A 21,462-nucleotide genomic window follows, 5' to 3' on the forward strand; every position below is an offset into this window, starting at 1 on the left:
AGAAATGCCCGGGGATCTTTAATGACCAGTGAGAGTCAGGACCTCGGTTTAACGTCTCATCTGAAAGATGGCGCCCACTACAGTAGAGTGTCCCGTAGACACCATACAGACTGCTGGGAGAGCGCCCCCCGTTGGTCCCACTGACACCTCTTCCAGCAGCAACCATAGCTTCCCAGGAGTCTCTCATCCAGGTACTGACCAGGCTCAACCCTGCTGAGCTTCAGTGCAGCCAGTTGAGAGCTGCAGGGTGATATGGCTTCTGGCATAATAATAATAATAATAATAATAATAATAATAATAATAATAATTTCCATTTATACAGTGCTTTTCATTCCAAAGAAGTTTACACACAGAAGACTCACTGATGATCTTTAATAGCAAAATAGCGAAGACCTTGTTTCAACATGAAATCTGAAGAGCCGAACCTCCAGCAGCCCCAGTGACTGAACGTGGGCGATGGGCACGCCACAGCGAGATCCCTAAATCAGTCAGCCTCCCGACCGGCTCCAAATTCCCAGCCTTAAGAGAATAAGTACGGAAGTCCGACAAAAAAAAAAGGTTTTAGTATTGGAAGAGAATTCAAAACCCAACGTGTTCTTCGCCGGAGGTTCTAGCCTTAGCTTCTGAAGCCCTGCTCGTTGATCAATGAGTGGAGGCAGGGAGAAAAAAAAGTGAACCAGAATAAAAAATGTATTAGAAAAAACCCCCATGACAGGTCCCAGACAGTGGGGTGCATGAAGGTTACCTGAACTAAAAAGGAATATACATTCTTATCAAGGAGAGAGTCAGATCTGACTATGCTGGGCATTAACACAGGTGAAAACTGAATTGGAGAAATGGCTGAGATTAATGCAGTCAAATAAAAATGGCTCAGACGGCACTAATAGCCTACAGATTATATGTATTTTAAACCTAGCTAGCAATTACAATCTATTCTTATTCTTTAATTATTATGATTACTAAAATCAGAGAAAAGGAAATAAAGGACATGGATTTCCTGCCCCTCGAAGCGCACTTTGTGACACAAAAAAGTCTTAAGCTTTGTTATCGTCACGTGAAATGTTTAATAAAGAAATCCATAGCAGCGGACGAACATGTGAAGTGGGACACAGTCCATCTCCCTTTCTGCCAGCAGGCTCATTCATCTTGTCCATGAGGGAGCGTTCCTTGGTCTTAAATTGGTTTTGGGAAGGATTGTATTTATACTATAAAAGGACGAGATTTGAAATATTACTATCTTGAAATATTATTAAGGTTTACATGTAGACATCTGATTACTACTTACCTTTGCATAATGTATTCTAAGCTAGAACATAACAATTCAACAGCAGTCAATAATAAAAATCCAGCCAGGAGCAAAACACTACTTCCATCACCTCGGCACAAAGAAAGAGCTGCAGTTCAAAACTACTTTTCACCGTGTCCTTATCCCCGGTACTCCTGCCGCAGATGAAAGAAACAGAGCCGTGAACTGCAGCCAGTGATGAAACAGAGAGACACACACAGAGAAGGAGCTGCTCTTTTTGTATTGAATAAAACACCCATCACACAGATAGAAGAGCAACCAAAATACAACTCGGCGCAGGAACATCGAGTTCAAGGTCCACCTTTTGAAAGACCTCGCGAATATAAAACACAAGACTTGTGAGACACCACGAGGGGGTCATTCAGAGGCCACTCCTAGACTCATCCAGGAGTTCACTACTGTTGAAAGAAATCTACAGCACTAGGAAATAAAAGGGCTACGTTACACATGATCCATCTTCCTGTTGTTGCATTTTTTTATGCATACTCATGTCCTGTGCCATTCTGGTTTTCTTCCCAGACTCCTGTTTTCTTGATAGCAGTTCCAGCACAATACACAGCAGCACATGAAAAGGTTTTCAGGGCTGCCTGTAATAAACTGAAATGGGGAGGCCTGGGCTGAGGCACTGTGCTCAATCCTTTGGGAATGCCTACGAATCCAGAAAGTACTTCCAGACCATCCAGGACTCTTTCTGAGCAGTTAGGCTACAATAGTACTGAATATCAAAACATCATTTCTGACACCCAACGTTCGCACTGGAGATAAGATGGGTGAATGAAGGTCTGACTTTACATACCAACTCTCGCTCTTTATAACCCCCAAATACAGGCATTCACGTGGACACACACTTCATTTTCCCTTTCAAAAATACAGTATTTCATCCATCAAGATTTAAAGACACTTAAATATGGCTAACAATTCGAACAGGCATAAGACCACCTCTTTCATACTCCATGGAATCTCAAGGTTGGAAGTCAATAGCTCAGATTTCATGTTCTCTTTTTTCTCAGTAAAGACCATACCAACAGAAAGCACTTAATATTCCAGTTACAGTCATGATTCAGAAATCGGAAATCTGGCACAGGCCGCTGCAACCTTGAATGAAATGTCCGCAAGAGTGCTCACTGAGGAATACGGAGAGCCGGTTTAGCAACAACTGGATGAGCTGTTGTAAGGAAGGAGATGGCATAGCTCTGTGAGACATTTGCATCTTTGGCTCTGCTCTGCCCATCACAAGGGATACACTTTCAACAATTTATGTGCATATTGAGTGATCACAGGTGTTGTCAGCGGCTGGAGAAAACAGAGCCGAGGTCATGAAATAAAGGGCAAAACTAAATAAGGCAAGTGAAACAACAGACTGGTGTTCGAATATAAGGCAAATGAGAGTAGTTTTTTATTTACAGACAAAAAACATAGAGAGAGATGTCAATCAAAGGCCCTCTGAAAGACAGCTTTATTCACAGGATGTCAAAAAAATGAAGTGTGGAGGCTTTTCAGCTCGGTGACTCCTGTTCCTGCTCCTTCCAGCCAGCAGAGTAAGGCTAAGATGCCCCAAAATGCACCAGGAATGGGCACAGGAACATATTCCTCTCATCTACCACTCTTTGTGTAAAGACATTTACACATATCTTTTCTCCAGGTTGCAAGTTTCTGCCAATTTACCAGTTTAAGACTCTTTATAAAATAAAACCCCCAAACTCTCTTCTATTATCCATTATTAACTTTTGTCTTGTGTGTTCCTCCTACACTGACTTTAAGAGTTGCTCTTTCTAGGATTTGGTGTTTCCTGAATTGCATAGGTGTCCACCATAAGGACCATGAAGGTTCTTAACTATGTGCACTTGCATGTGTATTCATTTTACTGCGACCCTCACCAGGAAAAGCGGAGTGAAAACGGATGGATGGATGGTGTATTCATTTTGTGTTACATATTCCAGTTTTAATAATGACATTTCTTTTATTTTATATCAAGCTTAGCTTCTTTCCATGACTTTAACATGGCAGACAAATAGTTCCTTTCTCAGTTCAGACCCTTTCAACACCACTAGGGACTTAAAAATGATGAATAATGAGAGGAGGCCATTTGGTCCATCTTGTTTGGTAGTTAGTAGTTAATTACTAACAGTTAAGCAGGATCCAACTGTTTCTTTGATAGGACAGCAGTGTCAACAAAATGGCTGGTTAGCTAGTTGCACAGTCCCAAAATACTTTGTGTAAAGAAGGGCCTCCTGTTCCCATGCACATAAATATGTGATGGAGTCTTTTTGAAAGAAAATAAATGACTTTGATGTAAGTTCAACCCATTCAAATGTGTGCAGAATGCACTGACACTTTTTTAATTTGCTGTGGTATCTTATTGCATATGTTTAGCTATGAAAGCTGAAAGAAAAAAGTAAACCCATTGGAGACTGAAGGACTTAAGTACTAGAACTGATGAAAGATTTTCACCAATGCTTGTGCACATGGCTACAATGCTTTAAGGCAAAACCATCTTACCTCCTGCATCCACTCCAAAATGGATTTGCCGGCTTCCTGGTGCCAGAGATTGTGGACGGAGTCTGTCATTGCTACTGCACACACTCTGTTCTTCACCTCCGCCTCTCGCTGAATCATCTAAGAGACAGGAAGACAACAGGGAGCAACAGAGTTTTATGCCTGCTCATGCTGTTTCACACCGCCCCAAGAAGATGAAAGCTAAAGCACACATGCACAGCGCCACATGAAGGTGGCAAACAAATTTGCAAACCACGGAGGTAAAATAAAGAGGAATAAAAGGAAAATTGCACTCCTGAAAAGTCTCCACTGACTGGAAGCTAAGCCACACAGGTCAGCATTAGGCATAGGGACTTCCTGGAAATAAAGCAGGGGTACAGCTCCATCACCCCTCTGCATCCTTCCCTGACCGGCTCTTCTGCGGTTTCAAAATGCTTTGAGGCCTCTGAGGACTGACACGCTCTTTTACACAGAAATACGTGTTCTGTCTTCATGTCATGAAACGGTCCTTCCAGCTGCATGTGAACGTCTTGGAAGCTCGAGAGGTTTCTCCTGCATGCAGTTCTGAAATTTACTTCCCCTCTGCCGTCAGTGTGTCCAATGGAAACCTTCTGTAAACGTACGGGCGCAGAGCAGCGTGTTCTCAGTAACAGCACACTTGCAGGTCGAGTGAATGTAATTGCATCCTAAACCATTAAATTTGCATTAGCCTGTTCTCTCTACCTTTTTAAGTAACAATAAACACATAATAAACAACTTGACGCCATCTCACAAAAACATGGAATTAAACCTATGGAATTCAACCACGGCATGTATTTGTAAAGAGCAACAGGCATAAAGTAAGACAATGTAAGGTCAACAGTTTGGATGCTATACAATTCATTGGGTTTACAGCACATCAAAGTGTCTGGGAGTATCTGAATACAGCATACATACCCAGTTAAATTAAAATGGGAGTATGCAGAGATAAAAGGAATCTATTATGATACCAAGAACTAATGCATCATCCTTCTGATAAGCCTATCACAGCTGCATGGCCAGTGTGCAGACAGAGAACAACATTCCCACCAGCCCAGGCCAAGAGAGTTAAATCTCCTGCAAGAAACATGAAACACAGGCAAATCAAACTCATTTGAACACTGAATGTATTTCTAAAAGGAATTTCCTCTAATTACTCAAGGAAAAAAAAACAGAGATCTAGATATCATTTTGTCAAAGCTCTCAGCATCTTGCAGCATCTTTAAGGTCAAATAAGTAACAGCTGAAGTTAAATCGCAGGCAATTCCGACGGCGTCGTAGACAAACTTGTCCTGATGTGCTGCTTCCAGAAATTGAACATTAACTATTATCTATCAGGGGAGGTACCCAGGGATGGAAGAATAGCTGATGTAGAGCACAATCAGAAGGATGAGAAAACCAGACCAAGTCACTAAAGATCAATATGCCTGACTTCTGTTGCATGTAAGAACACAGAAACAATTATTAGGTCTAACTCATAATAATTAGAACTAATTGTTAGAACTTTGGAAGGTTTTAATTTGCTATTTGTTTGGTATTTTTTTAAACCCATCCAGGTAATGCTTTAGCAGTACATGCTTCAGGGATCAGAAGAAACAGTGATGGCGAACACTTGCCACACACTGTACACAATCAAACGCCACCTGTCTGGATTAATCAACTTGATGCCAGTGGGACAACTAAAACTTGGGTGCATCTCCATTTCCTTGAAGCAGTGGTGAATTCAGCATTAAGAAAAAAGAACAAATACTTCAGGCGCCATTTCACTGCTGTCATACTGTAAATCCGAGCGGACATTAGAGTGCTGCCATATTTAACGCCAGGAGAAGAGACTGAGATGTTTCCAGGAATGCAAAGAATAAAAGCTTCAAAAATGCTCCTCAGCTCAAAAACCAGTACTAGTGTTTGTGCTTCAGAGCGTCACTGAAGCACAGTGTATATCTCTAGAGCCTGGCATTAACATACATACTCTACTGCATCACTCAGGATTAAACCTGAAAAGCACCAAAAAAAGGACAAACATTTTCAAAAGTAATCACAATTGTTCATTTTTCTCTCAAATCCCTATTTAAAGAGCTGGATCAGCCACCCAGTGCTCGAGCTGAGACTGCACTTACCCCTCAATCTGGAGGCGAAACAGGACAGCTGTTTTTATCAGCGTTCTAATATAAAAACATGTGCAAATACTTGTTGCACAAACCAATGGAGACAGATGTTGAAACATTTGCTATCTAGCTTGGGCCTTTCATGTTAAGCTTCAGCATCTGTATACAGTAACAAGGCAAGGACAGTTTGTTGGGGAGAAAAGTAACAGAGATATCTGACTGCACTAAAGAGCCATCAGAGAGGTGAAGCTGCCCGCTTATCTATGGCAGTGCCAATGATGTGTGGTGCCAAGAAGAGTTGGCACAGCCATAATGAAACACACTGCCTCACACAGCAGTCAAAAATTAATACTGATGTTAATTTATTTTATTATTTTGCACAGTGTATCATGTGATATTTAAATTATCCCACTTTGACCCAGTTATCTGTAAGATAAAACGCTTTTATACACAGTATGTACTGTATGGACAGGACTTTGGACTCCAACACAGTCTTTGTCCATATCACACACACAATATCACACTCTTCAGCAACACCCCAGACATGACAGTGTGCACAGAAGGGTCACCACCTCTTGGGAAGACTGTCACATTTAAATTGAGTCACACTGGTGACTTACTGTGAATGCTACACAATCGAGAAATGACATTCAAAAAATAAGAAGGACAAAGATTTCTGTGGAGACTGCTCTCCAGATGTCTTCATGAGATTGGTATGAGGTCTAGATTCTCCACGCAGCAACAAGACCTGTGCTGGCACTGCAATCAGCACCATGATTAATTTATGTTAATGAAAATACCAATTTAAATATAATACATCTGGTATTATCAAGAGTGGTAACATTTTGTTGAGCAGGAAGCACCTTTTGGTGTAAAATATAGACCATAAAAGTTAAATTAAGTAAATCTGCCATAGCACACAAATACACAAAAGAGTCCAATTAACTATGTCAGTATCATTATAGGACCTTTGCACATAAAAACATACATCTGTTCTGCGATACCAGTTGTGTCCTTACATGGAGTTGCACTATTTTGATCTATCACTCCTCCTGACCACACCTCCAGCCCAGAGAGAAAGCAAGCCATTTTGGACATCACTCATTCCTAATACATGAACGACTGTACTGTGATATGGGCATAAAGTGTGTTTCTGAACATAAATTCACACAGAACACTTAGATGCATACATACATTATCACACTCGGGGAGACAGATGTACAAAACACATCCACTCTGTTACAAACACTGCACTTTCGCAGAGGAGAGGTTAGTCAGAGTAAATAATTAAGTCTGGAAGCAGTATGTCCATTGACCCTTTAAAGGTCAATGCAGGTTACAAGGCTGTGTGCAGACAATGATACACACAGTCTTTGACAGGCTTACAGGCAGTAAATAAGAGGGCAATGCAAAATAAAATGCAAACATGTCCAACTCCAACAATCACAACCTGTGGGAGGTTGTCGTTATTAATGCTACAGCAGGCTCCTGTTTTGCAACAGAGAGAGAATTTCTGCGTGTGTATGAGACACAACTATGGGTTACACCTGAATAGCAACACGAAAACTGAATCTGGTTCCTTGGTCACCCTAACCACAGTGAATATTTCCCCTAATATGCAACTGATCGGAGTTATCAAGTAACTAAGCATGCAAATTCTGGGGGCAACAAGCATCCCACACTCACATTCCTTGTGTTCTGAATTGCATTGTGGGTAAACAGGTGTTTCGCTGATGACGTCATCAACAGCCTCAGCCCCACCAGACAGCTGGGGCCATATGATCGTATCTCACGTCTCCCTTTATTCTAAACCCACAAACTAACGCTTGTTTTACGTGTCAATAGATCTGAAATGTTTGAAAAATGTAAATGCAAAATGCACACTTTCTGCAGTATAGAAATTAAGGACAGAAATAAATACACCACAGAAGAAATCCTTAACGGGAAAACAGCCGTGCAATCCTGACACATGTGGTATACCTGTTTTCAAAAGCAGTGTGTCTAAATATTAATGCCCAAAATAAAGATGCATTACTTGGCGCATTCCCTGTCCACAGTGCACTCTGTAACTGCTTGCATAGCCTATTCTGCAAAAAGGCAGAGGCAGCCACTGATCCTCAAGTGCTCTGAAATGGTTAACTAGGTTGGTGAAAATTTAGCATGTTTAGGAAATTACTTGTCTGATTCGGCTTAGAGCACATATCAAACATGAATTTCCGAGAGCATCCTTCCAGCCCTGACCACGTCTTTCAGCTCCAGATGAACTCAATTTTTTTTCCAAGTGTTATTTTCTTTACAGTATTCTATGGAAGCAATGGTTGCTAAGAGACCCCAAAAATCAGTAGAAAACCCAATTAAGTAACAAATAGAGAAGCTATTTCTAACCAACTCGCCAAAAGCACTTCTCTGATGGGGACTAAATCCAAGAACAGACGAGGGTGAAATCTATGACAGACACAAGCCCATCCCCCCTCTTTGTCCTCTGCTTGACTTCTATATCAAATCTTAAGCGTTATACAGCATTTTGTACTTTAAGTAGCTTCAGAATGTAAAGAAAGCTAATTGCAAGACTTAAGCGAACCAAAATCGTATTTTCACAGATAAGGTGACCAAAAAAAATATTAATCCTGTTTATTCTCAAGCAATGTTTAATACCAAAAGAAATAACATAAAGACAAATGTCCCCAGACATGATAAGAGTGTAATTCCAGACAACAGTTATTGTTGAGATAATTCTCCAAATTTAAACGCGACTATAACTACTTTAACCAGTAAATACAATAATAAGGCTAATCATTTTGTGATTTGATAATTACGTGTCAAATGCAGCGAAAGCCGCAAGATAATTAGGTAAAAACTGAATCATAATCCAGAATATCCTTCCTGAGGGAAAACAAGCTAGAGATATTCCTGATCACTCTGAAGAGAATAAAAGAGCAGGAAATCTTGGCTTTTAAGGAACTCTTCATCTCAGAGAAGGAACATTAACACGTTAGGAGAAGAAGAAATCTATAAATGGCCGGTATGTCTGCACATTGTCCTTGAAGTGCCCAATTTGAAGTTAATGTCTGAAATCTGCCAAGAAGGGCACTCATCTCCCAGGTTCTGGTGTGTGGTGACTCACTGCTAAAATGTCTGACCACCCTATGGCTGGCAACTAGGTGAAAGGTTACAGTTCATGTTACATTTTAAAGTCATGTAACTGACCCCGGGATACAGCACACAAACATAAGAACGCAGGTGCTTTCTTACATTTTTAAACCGCTTTAAAACCACTTGAATTCTAGGATTGACCTGGTGATTTTCCGGTGACCTGGAAGCGTACACTCATCATCCTCACTCACAGGGCACATCGGGCAAAAACATCGGGAGCCACAGACCCTCTTCCGGGTATGAATCTGAAAACACACGCACTTCTTTGGCCCGGCTGGAGAAAAGGACTTCTCTTATCTCCAGACAAAAAGTAAGAGACTAAGTCGCAGTATTTTGCCCAATAGCCGCAGGACAAAGCGTTTCACTTCTGTATGCTCACCCTACCCCCCCCTTCCACCCCACCGCTGTGTCAGAAACAGCAGAGCGAGACTGAACCTGCTCGGCTCCTTCCTAGGGGGCTGGAGACGTACACTCGTGGGCCTCTTAATCAACAGAGGCTTAAGAGCATGTGATCCCTTTATACCTATGCTAATTTGCTGTCCTCAATGCCGCCCGAGACACGAGGAGATGAACCCTTTAAAGCCTTCAGAGACGAAGGCCTCTGCCCGGGCGCGGCGACGAGAGGTCGCGGCTCACCCTCCGCGCGGCGCAGCGGGCCCTCGAGGCGAGGGACCTGCGACCGCCGAGGTTACGCAAAGTCTGCACCAGGCCGGCCTTCGGACGGGCAGAGGGTACGGCCCTTCCTGCGCCCAGCTTGCTCAGACGGCAGCAGCTGGGCTCCGGACGAGCCCTGCCACAGGATGAGACAACGCTCGCCTTTCCTGTCCTTTGAAGGCAAGGCCTCAGCTCCAGCAACCTTTGTCTAACGTCAGGAAGGAAAGGCCCGTGCGCTGCCAGTGCCGCTGGGAGCCCGTGTGTGCAGACTGAAACTGCTAAGGTCACATGCATTTATGGAGATAATGCTCCTGGTCTCCAGCTAGCCACATGGCAAGCCATGATTTATTATCGCAGGCGGACAGGAGAGCACAGCAATAACTTCCTCTTCCTTTCCTGCTCTGCCGCTGGGGGCCACGTGCAAGGCACAGCAGCGCCGGGCGGAGGGGCGGATGAAGGAAAAGCAGGAGCATGAAGTGTCTCGGTGATTGACACGCCGGATACCGGAGCAAAGGGCCACTTTCTACAGTAACGTCAGCGGGGTCACGAGGAAAAGGAAGACTCCTAAATATTTACTGACACAGCAGAAAGTGGTCGACACCTACTGGAAACAAAAGGATAAGGGACATAGGAGCGGCTTGCTTAGCTGCAAAATGCCCGGAACCCTCACATGATGCACATGTGTCTCCGCGTCCGTCAACAGAACGAGGACAAATACAATTCAGCTGTCGAGGAGGTGTCAGGCAAGCGAGGTCCTGTGCGTCGAAAGACTCATTTCCGGTTCAGAGTGAGAAAAAAAAAACAGCATCACCTTATCTTCTGGATTCCAAAGGTGTTAAAATCAGATGTGGGCGTATCTTGGGCTAAAGCTGACAAGTTCTGGTAACTGATTATGTTAACTAAGACTCTTGCGAATACCCAACACACTCCCATCCGCTCTTGGGCACTTAAGACCACTAAATAAACCACTTAAATCCCTTAATAAATGTAAATGCTCATATTGCAATTCGAATACAGCCAATGCAGCTAAATATGCATTAGGCCCCAATAGCTTTCTTATTTATTTATAGTAGTGATTTTGCAGATATTGAAAAACATTTCTGACAGCTGGCAAATCCCTGTATGTCCAACTGGTGCTGGACAGACAATCGTGCTGCATAACTGCATTTTTAAACAAAACAAAGTTGGTTGACCTACAGTATTTGCATAAGGAATGAAAACCTGCCACTGATGATTTCAGTGGAGGCATTGCGAAAACGTGTTACACTTTACTCTGTGCAGTTTCTGTTTGTGGTAATTAGGGAGCTTGTAAGCTGTTTGTCCACTTTAATGCGTTATAAAATTAATTATAAACACAAACATTTGATTTAACACAGATTTTGCTATCCAGTATTAACAATCACTGATTAAATTTTTATCTTAAATCCGAAAAATGTCAAATCACCTGGTTTCAATGCAAGTGGTTTTCCTAAACTAGTGAGCCCTCATCAGTGCTCTCTCCAGTTGGCTGCTCCCCAGCGCGTCCAGGTACTGTAGCAGCAGGGACTCTCACATTCAGGGGGGGAACCTGTGTCCAGTGGAAGTACAGAGGCCCGTCCTCCCCAGACAGATACCTGACCAAGGCCACAACTGCTCTCAGACTGGAACCTCCACCTGGCCAGCACTGGTCTCTGCTGACTGTCCCAACCCCTTCAAATAATTCATCTCTGAATCTCTGAAGTATTGGGACCCTTAGCAAACTAGTTTTAATACAGTTCATGCTCTAATAATCACTTTGTTCAATTCTAACTTTTTATTCATTACTATTTTTGCAGCTCTCACAGATTAGTTACGTCGTTCAGGTGGGGAGCTGCGTCAGCACATGTAGGCTGCAAAGGATCAAGTAACAGGTTTATTCCTGCTGAAAAGAGAAGAGAGAAAACACAACTGTGGAGCCTTCTTTGGCTGATTAGTTATTAACACAGCTTCATGGGATCATACTCCTGTGCCCTGCAAACATTTTCTTTAATCGATAATGATGACCAAGCATGACAACATGTGCTGCACAGGTGAGGCTGGAGAAGGTGACTTGATTAGAGGCAGAAGGAAGAGCAATTGTCTCTGAAGGCAGAGAGGACAATGTGTGGGAGTGATTTTCATCTTTGCTGCAAATATCAAGTAGGAAATATTAACAAATCAAAAGCTTAAATATTTATTGATTGAAAGAAAAAAAGTACTAAGTACTTGGCACGGCTTAGCTAGTTTTATTTCTGATTTCTAATTAGGAGTAATTTCTCCATAGAATGAAATTACAGTATCACTGATAATTAAAGCATTGTCTTAATTAGAGGATATTTTACTTAATAAACCGGATACAAAGTGCAATGATAACATCTTCATCACTTTCAAATTGACGGTGATATTATTAGACATTATCTTAAAAATTAAATTAAAAGCTATTTTAAAATTTGAGAATATTGACTAGGTGCAGTCTTCACTTGTCTCGCAGACCTAAGGCAGAGCAGTAAAATAGAAACCTAACCTCAATATTTTTCCTTTCAGTGCTGGGACTTGCTGCCCCATTAAATTCTCCTTTCCCATGTGTCATCTCACACATTTCCTCTATGAAATTCTCGTATAATTAAACTTTCTTAATGATTTATAAGATATAATAATAGCCGTAAGTATTTCAGAGCAGGTTAAACTGACACCCTTTAAGCACACACTGGGGATGACCCTGTTTTAGCACAGTTTTGGATCATTGACTCGCGGCTGGAGAAAGTGGATGAAAACACTCATGTCGTCTCTGTAAAAGTCCTGCAGAGCCATAACTCACGCCGCCGGGAGCACTGCCTCGCTGTTCCGTGAGCGGGGCTCCCCTGGACGGGGCTGAGGAACAGAGCAGCAGCGAGCCAGAGACGGAAAGGTCTCCGGCAAAGAGGAAAGACGGACATTTCAAGCTTTTGGCAACGAAGGCCCGAACTAGAACTAGAATGACTGGGGAATTTTTCCCAATCATTTGTTAACGATAGAGTACACGGGCAGAGGTTTGAACAGTCCCCTGGCTTTTGCAGAAAAGAAGACATGAATCCACGCGAACATTATGACCACAGAGGCGCGGTCGAGGACCACAGAGGCGCCCCTGCCCCCTGCTCTCCACACTCGCGGTGCCCGGGGCGCCAGAAAACAAACCCGGAAAACACCAGGACTGCCAGCGCCTTGCACTCCCCGCCCACCCGCCCACGATGGGAAGGAGGGAAGGAATCTGCTCCAGATCCGGCCCTGAAGTGCACACAGTCACAGCTGAAATCGCCCACAAACGTCTTTAGGCCTGTCACCTTTTAATGAGCACATCTAAACCTTTGTTTTGGATCTAGCTCCACACTAGAATTCGTCCTCATTCCGCTTCTTTTTATTGAGGATATCCAAGCACGCCGGGCACAGCTTGCCTCGTAGCCGACACCACGCGCCAGACCGAGAACGCATTCTGCCCACCGCTACTCAGATGCAGATGAGGCCGAAAACAGGAATCTAGGCTGGAAAAGCAGCAGTAAGAAAGAGAAAAACAGAAAAAAAAGAAGAGCAGGAGAATCTCCCTGAGGTACATTCTCTACCTGCTCAACATCGAGGGTTTGTCCAGACCTGGCACCCGTAAACATGATCGTTCGGGGTGCAAATTTTAATCAGACAGGACCCATCAGCACGGCACTAAAAAATTATCCTTGCAGAGTTGCCGAAGCTGCCCGGCTAGCCTTTGGAGCTGTCGAAATGGATTCTCAGGGGGAGTTTTGTTTCAACTTTCGGCGCGCTTGCGAAGCTTCGGGACAAAACTTTTATTAAAAACCCTTTCTGTCACTTATCAGAGGCGCTGCCCTCTTTGGAACGGGGCTGGCTCTCTCCTGCCACGAGGTACCGACTGATCAGCCACCGCAGAGCCACGCACCAGCTCCCGACACTCTCCTCTGCACTGTGCGCCATACGAGGCTCAGAAATTAATGAAAATATATCAGAATCTGAAATTAACTTTTTATAGCCAACAGCAACATTTCACCAGGAGGAGGAAAAATCCATTACAACAGCACAGGCATCAGATCGCTAGAAGACGGTCTGTCCCACAAAATAAAACTTTCAAATTATTACATGCTAAATATAACACAAGCTACCACTACTATATTGATTAGAATGGCATTTTTCACAGTGGCTAATACAGGAACAGGAGGTACTGTATCAAGCCCAAGAGGTAGATTAATTACCGTGATAACGAGAGGTGGAGAATGCAAAATATTCATGACCAAAAAATGACTTCATGTCTGTAACTTTTTTTCTTAACTGCAGATTATTGCCTGATTTCATACCTTTTAATAAAAACAGCCCTCACTTTTGATCACCGGAATATAACGCAAAATTAAATGTTACAATGAGCTCAACTGGAAAAGCTAATCAAAATTTTTAAATTAAGAAAATGTTCTCCTGGCTTTCTCTGCACCTGCTTTAAGGGGAAAGTAATTGAAACAGATGTAGAACACTATTTAAATTTATGAAATAAGTTCAAAAATGATTTTGGATCGTCTTTAACCACAATTGAAGTGAAGCAGCACTGAGTTAATCTGAGCTGGTGTATACTGTATATATGATTGACTGTACGAAGGCACAGTATACACCTTTTAAATAGTTAGACACTAGACACTAGACAGTACACAGTTCTGGCCTGCTTCAAAACTTAAAACATACCTGCAATTCAACAAATCTAAAGAAATTACTTAAAATATATCAATCAGACTGGCAAAATTAAATAATAACAAGTGACTGTGGTAAGAATTCTAAAAATCAGTTGTAAAAAATATTCTCAGGAGCTTGCTTTGCCCACAATATTAAAGCCAAATTTCACTTTGGTTTTTATTAAGCTGTGAAGGTCTGTTGACCTTGATAAAATGACCCAGAAAGGAACAACATTCTAAAGTAGGAGTTTTCATTATAAAGATAACCAGCAAATAAAACGCATTTAAGGCATACAATCTTAATGGAAATAAATGAAATCTTTATCCTAGTCAAAAATAAATGTCAACCTTTTTGCACAGTGACAAAGACACCCCACTTAGAGCTAAAAGCTGTTACTTTACTCTCAAAAACATTAACAAATGTACGATTTTGCAAGAGAAAATTCCACACCGAAAGAAAATTCAACAATGTCACACATGACTGAATTTCATGAACACATCTCCTCAATTTATAACACGCACAAAACATTTTAATGCTGAACCCAAATTCTTTTAGACTAAAACATATCGACCTCACACTGGGCAGACCACAAAGTATTAAGAATTCTGTGAAGAAAATGTTATAAAAGCAAAAGATTTTTAAAGCAAAGTGAAAATATGTGATTGTAACCCAATAATGAGTCTCATTTCTATGAATGCTACAGACCCCTGAACAGTTATCAGTGATACAGATCAATGATGCACAAAAAAAAACAAGTACTTTGTTTCAATGTTCGACTGGAATGTGCAGGCATTTTCTGAAAAAAAGAGTTTTAAAACATAGGTAGCTTCTTCTCCTTTATTATTATTTTTAACACAATGCTCTTGGCGAGAGCTCTGTCGCTCAATCACTCAATCAATGCTACACTGAAAGGAAGGAGACAGCAGAGGAACACCAGGATGACCTCTCGTTTTTTTCTGCAAGTCTTAGAAAGTTAAAATTACCTTTTTAACTATTAAAAAATTGTCAGGCCTTATTATTTATAATGGGAGTGTGGTAATTACAAGCTTAAACCAGGGACATTTGAAAAGAAAATATTTTATTTATTAGTTTATAATCATAAAAGACATTTATGCAGTTATAAAGGTAAGCTGAATGCAGTGATTATCTTGTCATTTTCAGCATTTTTGTACCATCGCTGCTGGTACAATAGTATGTTTAGAGCGATTCCGATTTTAGCCGTTTCCTTTGTTCGCTGGCATTCTTGACACTTCTATACAATGTCATAAATGCAGTTTATTTAGAGCTGCGTTCAGACGTGCCAATTAAGACAATCAAAAGTGTCAAGGGAAATATTTTTAAAATGACAATTGCGAGGAACAATCAATAATTTCAAATTGCGTCAAGGCTTGAAGAAGTTGCATATTTATGTGTTACGGGTATTTAAAATATTTAAAAAAAAATAAAATGAAGGAGCGCCTGTTACAAAAATGATGTATGCAAAAACAGCATTTTGTTCTGTGCCGCAATTAGGCAGATTCTAATGGCGAATCCTGAGGTAGAGGACCAGCACAATGGAGAATACAGACAGGAGCGTTTGTGTGACCTGCACAGAATTAAGCTGAAGTTTGATGTTATTTTCCTGCAGGTACTGTATATCCATGCTTCCTTACTGCACACCGAGCCCAGCTCGAGTAATGAGAGGTGCCCTGCCCTGATGAGCCTGCTGGCCGGCCATCGGCCCACTGCCACAGGGCGAAACGCGAGAGTCCTGAGCCCTGCCAAGAGAGACCGGGGGCAGAGGAGATACTCGCCGTGACTGCAGTGTGGCTTTCGGTGTGCGATATGAACTTAGGTGAATCCGAGCAAACTGTTCCCCTTCATTAGACAAACAGGGAATGTTGACTTAGGACCAGAAACAAAATAGCAAGCAGCTTAAATGGCCCAGGAGTGTCTTAACAGGAATTGTATTATTAATGAATGCAGATTTACACAAATCAGACATGAGTCTTCAATATATTTTTCCCCCTCTCAGAAGAAAAAAGTGATAACAAAGGGCGAGCAGTGCCCCCTAGTGTTTTCATCAACAGAAACCATAAAAAAGAAATAAAATAATTCTATAAAAAAGGAGAGGGAAGATGTGCAAGTCACTAGGGGTCTGGCATCAGGGAAAGAGAGATGGAGAGGGACGGGGGGGAGGGGGGGGATAGTATTAAAAAAATTCTGACACGGCCAAGATGTTTTTAATGTTCCAGGCAGCTCAAGAAAGAAAATCAGCTCAGAATAACAGGCCATGCATGAAAGCGGATGTCAGAAAGTCCAGAAGAATCACTCACTGTGAAGATGTCTAATAGGAACCGCTGAATACATAACGCAGGAGGCAGGGGCTGAATGACTAAACTGGAGTGGCCTGGACCCAGTGTGAGAGCACACACTCAATCAGAACCGAGAATTAATCACCACGCCGGCTTGCTCTGAAAAAAAAACACACTCTTCCAACACTTCGCCCTGGCCCTCAGCCACGACAAGAGTTACTGGGGTCATTTAGGCCAGTCTGATTTGGCACTGAGTTACTGCTGTTTATTCTGTCCCAACGCTTTCATATTTTTAAACTCTTCCACTTTCGACAATGAGATGCCTAAAAACCAGACCTGTCGGATCACCGTTCACAGCCAAGCCTGTAGCGTAAATCAGGATATTGGGCTACCACATCAAAGGCTGTGCCACACTATACAGTTACTGGTATTTCACAGCTCCACCACATATCACACCACATAAAATCTTAAACGACCCTCGACACTACTGCAAAACCATGTACAAACCCACATCTGAACTTCACAAAGTCCACAGTGCTTATGAGACGTTAATGCCTTTAAACCTGCAGAAGAAGAAGAAGAAAAAAAGGCACTTTTTTCTTTCTTTGAAAGAGAGCAGATTAAAAAAATCGATCTTTGCTGGAAGTTTGAAATTAATACGTTTGTGAACAGCACATCAGCTCCAGGTTCTATATTTGGAGTAGTTTAAAAGAAGAGAGATCACAGTAGGAAGGCTGAACTCCACTCACCTAGAAGCCCTGGAGTTCAGTGACATTTGTCCACCTAGTGAAAAACATCCTACTCCCAGCTGTGAATCACTCAGCCATTCCTGACTAAAAGAGAATATTACATTCATTTTCCCAGTTAAGGCATTTATTTGATGTCGAGCAAAGCCTAAAAGGACTGGCAACCCCACTTGGCTTCAATTTATTTTTAAAATATGCTACGATACATTTATTCAATTAGTTACATTCCCATAAGGAAATACTATGATAAAACTGAGCATTTGAAATATTTGCAACAGTTCACTAGATTCTGCTCTTAATTAGCTGTGAAACAGCAGGCACTTAACATGATACTCTGACTAGTTTTAGTTTGGTTAGCAAAATACCAAAAGTTAAAAAAATATACAATTGTTTTTCTAGGAGATGATAATGTGTTTTTAAACAGGTTAATATCTGAGTCAAGCAGTATTTTAGTTATGCTTTCTTACAGAATTAGAGATTTTTTTCCACCTATCGATTGCTGATGAATCATTTTTCCAGACTCTGCTTTTCAGAAATAGCACAGACCCTGAAGGAGTGGAAATTCTTGCAAGATCGCGCTCCTCATCGCTGCCTCACCAGAGAAAATGCCCCCAGACAGGGGGGACTGCGTGATGTTTGTTCTATTTAAGGAGAACCAAGCAACACCACCCCAAATCTACAACTTCGCCGCATAAAACCCAGGTAAGAGTAGACAGTGCCCATTGCAGAAACGAGCTGTTTTTCTTCGTGTAAACCGCGGTCAGCCCGCGAGAGCCCAATCTAAGAAAGGGGGCCAGCAGATTCAAGGTAAGAAGTGCTCATCAGACATGGGGAAGCCGGGAGAAAAGCCGTTTTTCTTTCCACAGCTCGCCTGCGAGGTGCCTGCTCTCAGTGAGGGGAATGTCTTCGATTTTTGCTGGAAGCCAGATAGCTCTCCGAGACCCAGGTATCCTGAGAGGAGGTGGGGGGGGGCTCTCTGCCCCTGTACTGGCTGCCGCAGCAGCACAGCGGTCTGCACTGGTGTCAAGAACCCCAACATTATTAAGATATCTGAGCTGAAGTTTTCACTTCCCCTGAAATGTTTGAGATGAACTCTGTGTAGCACTGTCTTCGGGAAAAAAACAAAGTGATCAATGCGAGAAAGCATCAGGCTCCCTTGGACAGACCAATCAATGCTAGAAAGAACCTTGCCCAGGGCCTTATGCAAATAGAAGCACGTCCTGTAACCTAGGGAGTGAACATGCGCAATAGATCAATGGGATCTGATAAAACCTTACAGCTATATCAGCCGCAGCCAGTAAATATGTAATGATGAATCCCTCAAGATTCAAGTGAACTCTTAAACTAGGTTAGTTTCTGCACCAGGCTGAATTAAAAAAAAAAAATCTCATCCTTACACAACAGGCAGGACGATTTTTTTTTTTCTTCCGAGGAAGAAAAAAAAAATTCAAAAGAGAAGAATTATGAATAGTCACTTCAACAATACTTGTTTGAGACATAATGATTTTCAATTACATCACCATGGCAACATTAGCGTTCACAAAAAAAAAATACTGTAACACTCCAAAAGCCCTATGGAAGTCTATTTTCACTTTCCATAATTTGACAACAGGATGAGAAACCTGATTAATGTAGATTGCTTACTAGACATCATTACCTTTAAAACACAACGCCGATGGAACAAAGACAATCTAAACACGAAGCTGTTTCAATGACTGAGCCTCCCTTTCTATCCCTCGCTCTTCTACAAACAATCCACGAAAGCTGTATTTATTAAACTTCAATGGGCCAGCAACAATCCATCCCTTTTCATTTCACTTCATGCCATGTTCTGAGAGACACCACGGTGACGCTCGTGTATCTCTCTAAATCTGCATTTCTCGGGAGTTCCGTGCCTTATCAACTAACACAACACATTTATGTCATATTTGAGCCCAACTTTATTTCAGAATGTGGTTCGCAGGCACACAGTACAATTCTTGACTCTTTAGTGGCTCTACAAGTAGACACGAGACAAAACGGGACAGGAACAGAATGAAAGCACACTGCATGTGCGCGGAAAATTAAAAATATCAAACAGTTGGTGGAGAACAGTGAAAAATCATATCTAGCGAGCTTTCGGCTTCACAGATAAACCCCTGCTCTAAGTAACTGAAGAGTACACCTTCCTCCCGGAGCAGCAGAAGCCAGAAGTGTGTCTCAGTACTTGGTACTTGCTGCCATTGTGCGTTGTGAGATCTAGCCTGGTGACACACTTGGCTCCTAATGGAGGAGCAGAGAGGACCTTGCAGAGTCCTGCTCGCACTGGCCAGCTGAGCAGCCACTCCGGGTGGGGTTTTTCAGGATGGAGCCCGTCTTCCCCAGGCAACTCTGACACATGCAGCCATGGGGATGCCATGAGGAAAGAGCGAGCACTCTCAACTCATTACAATACAGTTCGGACCCACACCTGCCGGCCCAGACCTTCTAACAATGTGCAGAAAGGTTTAACCCCTGGATGCCAGAAGAGCTGAACTGCCTCAGCTACGGACAGATCGCCGCAGTCATTCGCAGTGATGCCTCCTTGTTTGGGTGTGTCATACACCCGCAGGACGCCTGTTCCAAGGAACCGGAGCTCAACATGTGTGATGATCAAGCTGCAGATTTAATGATGGAGAGAGCCTTTTTCCAATGCCTTCTCTCAACGCCTGCTCCAACACCAGTCTGGAACAAATCACGTTTGTCCAACCGGGATGAAACAACTTCACTTATGAGACCGCAGCACCTTGAAAGGCAACAGGACCGTCAGTCTCTTGGAAGCACTTTCAGGACACCTAGACGGCAAGCTCCTATGCCACAGATCTTTTCAGGACAGCCTCTGTCTTTCTAATTCCACAGCCATCTGAGAAATGGACAAGCATCTTCCCTCTGACATGCTGATTGTCAGTTTATTGCAAGGAGCTGCCTTCACATTGGAGTTTTTAAAATGAGACTTCATTTACTCAAAGTGACAGCCTTTTATACCCAGCACTTCTCAACATGATGCCATTTAGCAAATTACATGCATTAGACACAGATGAAAATCCTTGAACTGAGATCTAGCTATCACATCTTCTACTCAGTTTCATCACAGGGATTGGCAGGGATTTTCTCTAACCCCACTGTTATTTTTCTAACATGCATGTGTGTAAGTGCAATTACCATATAAAATTATCAGTGCCGAACAGCATTTCAATATAAGAAGACTGCCCATTGTAAGCCTTTCTTATTGTGAGTGCAACAGGTGATAATGATGGAAAGTAGTCTGCAGTTATTGACAGGCCTGCACAGCAACTTAATCAAGCCTGCAGAGAGCCCACTTAACATGCATCCATTACTGAAGGAAGTTTATTCCTTATTAGGAGCCTTGCACCGATTTCAGATAACACAGCAATTCATTTACCGTTATGATTCAAGCTTTAAAGTCCCCAGCCAAGCTTCGGAGAAAGCAGCCTGATAATTATATTAACGTCCTGGCATTGAAAAAGCACTTCTGCTAACATGGCGGTGGTGCAAAACACTTTCCCTATCTTTTTAAAAATGCAACAAAAATATAAGGGATTACTGGCAGCAAATTACTGTAATAGAATCATCCAAAGTAAAATTAGATCAATATGATTGTGTGACTTCACCACAATTTCAAAAGTAGGTAAGCGCTTTTGACCATTTTTATGTTTTGAAAAGCGGTGTATAAAATTGAGAAGCGTTTTAAAGAAAATTATGGAAATATATATTTTTTAAACTAATGATGCCCTTTTGCTTGCATTGTCATGAGGTTTGATCCAGTATCTGTGTTCGGCGATATGTCTTTTGAATTATGTTTTGTCCTTTGTGCCTGCGCAGGCCTCTCCCATTTCCCCACAGCTGTACGACAGGCTGGCATCAAAAGCTCCTGCTGCACCAGTTCTTTAAATACCAGTAAGGCTGAAGGATAGCAAAACTGCCCAAGTGATTTCACCCAGTCGTTCCTCGAA

The 21,462-nt window shown here is 42.2% G+C and overlaps 1 protein-coding gene across 2 annotated transcripts in view; it reads right to left on the bottom strand.

Annotated features, from left to right (window-relative positions):
- The window catches only part of arb2a (ARB2 cotranscriptional regulator A), a 184,978-nt gene that overhangs the window by 63,817 nt on the left and 99,699 nt on the right, over positions 1-21,462 (bottom strand). For both annotated transcript variants that reach the window (XM_088630684.1, XM_088630683.1), the window contains exon 9: positions 3,806-3,922. In XM_088630684.1, coding sequence (XP_088486810.1) covers positions 3,806-3,922 — 117 coding nt within the window. The remainder of the gene's footprint in view (positions 1-3,805; positions 3,923-21,462) is intronic.

Source organism: Lepisosteus platostomus, chromosome 4 (assembly GCF_059453375.1).
Source record: "Lepisosteus platostomus isolate fLepPlt1 chromosome 4, fLepPlt1.hap1, whole genome shotgun sequence".
NCBI classification, from domain to species: domain Eukaryota; kingdom Metazoa; phylum Chordata; class Actinopteri; order Semionotiformes; family Lepisosteidae; genus Lepisosteus; species Lepisosteus platostomus.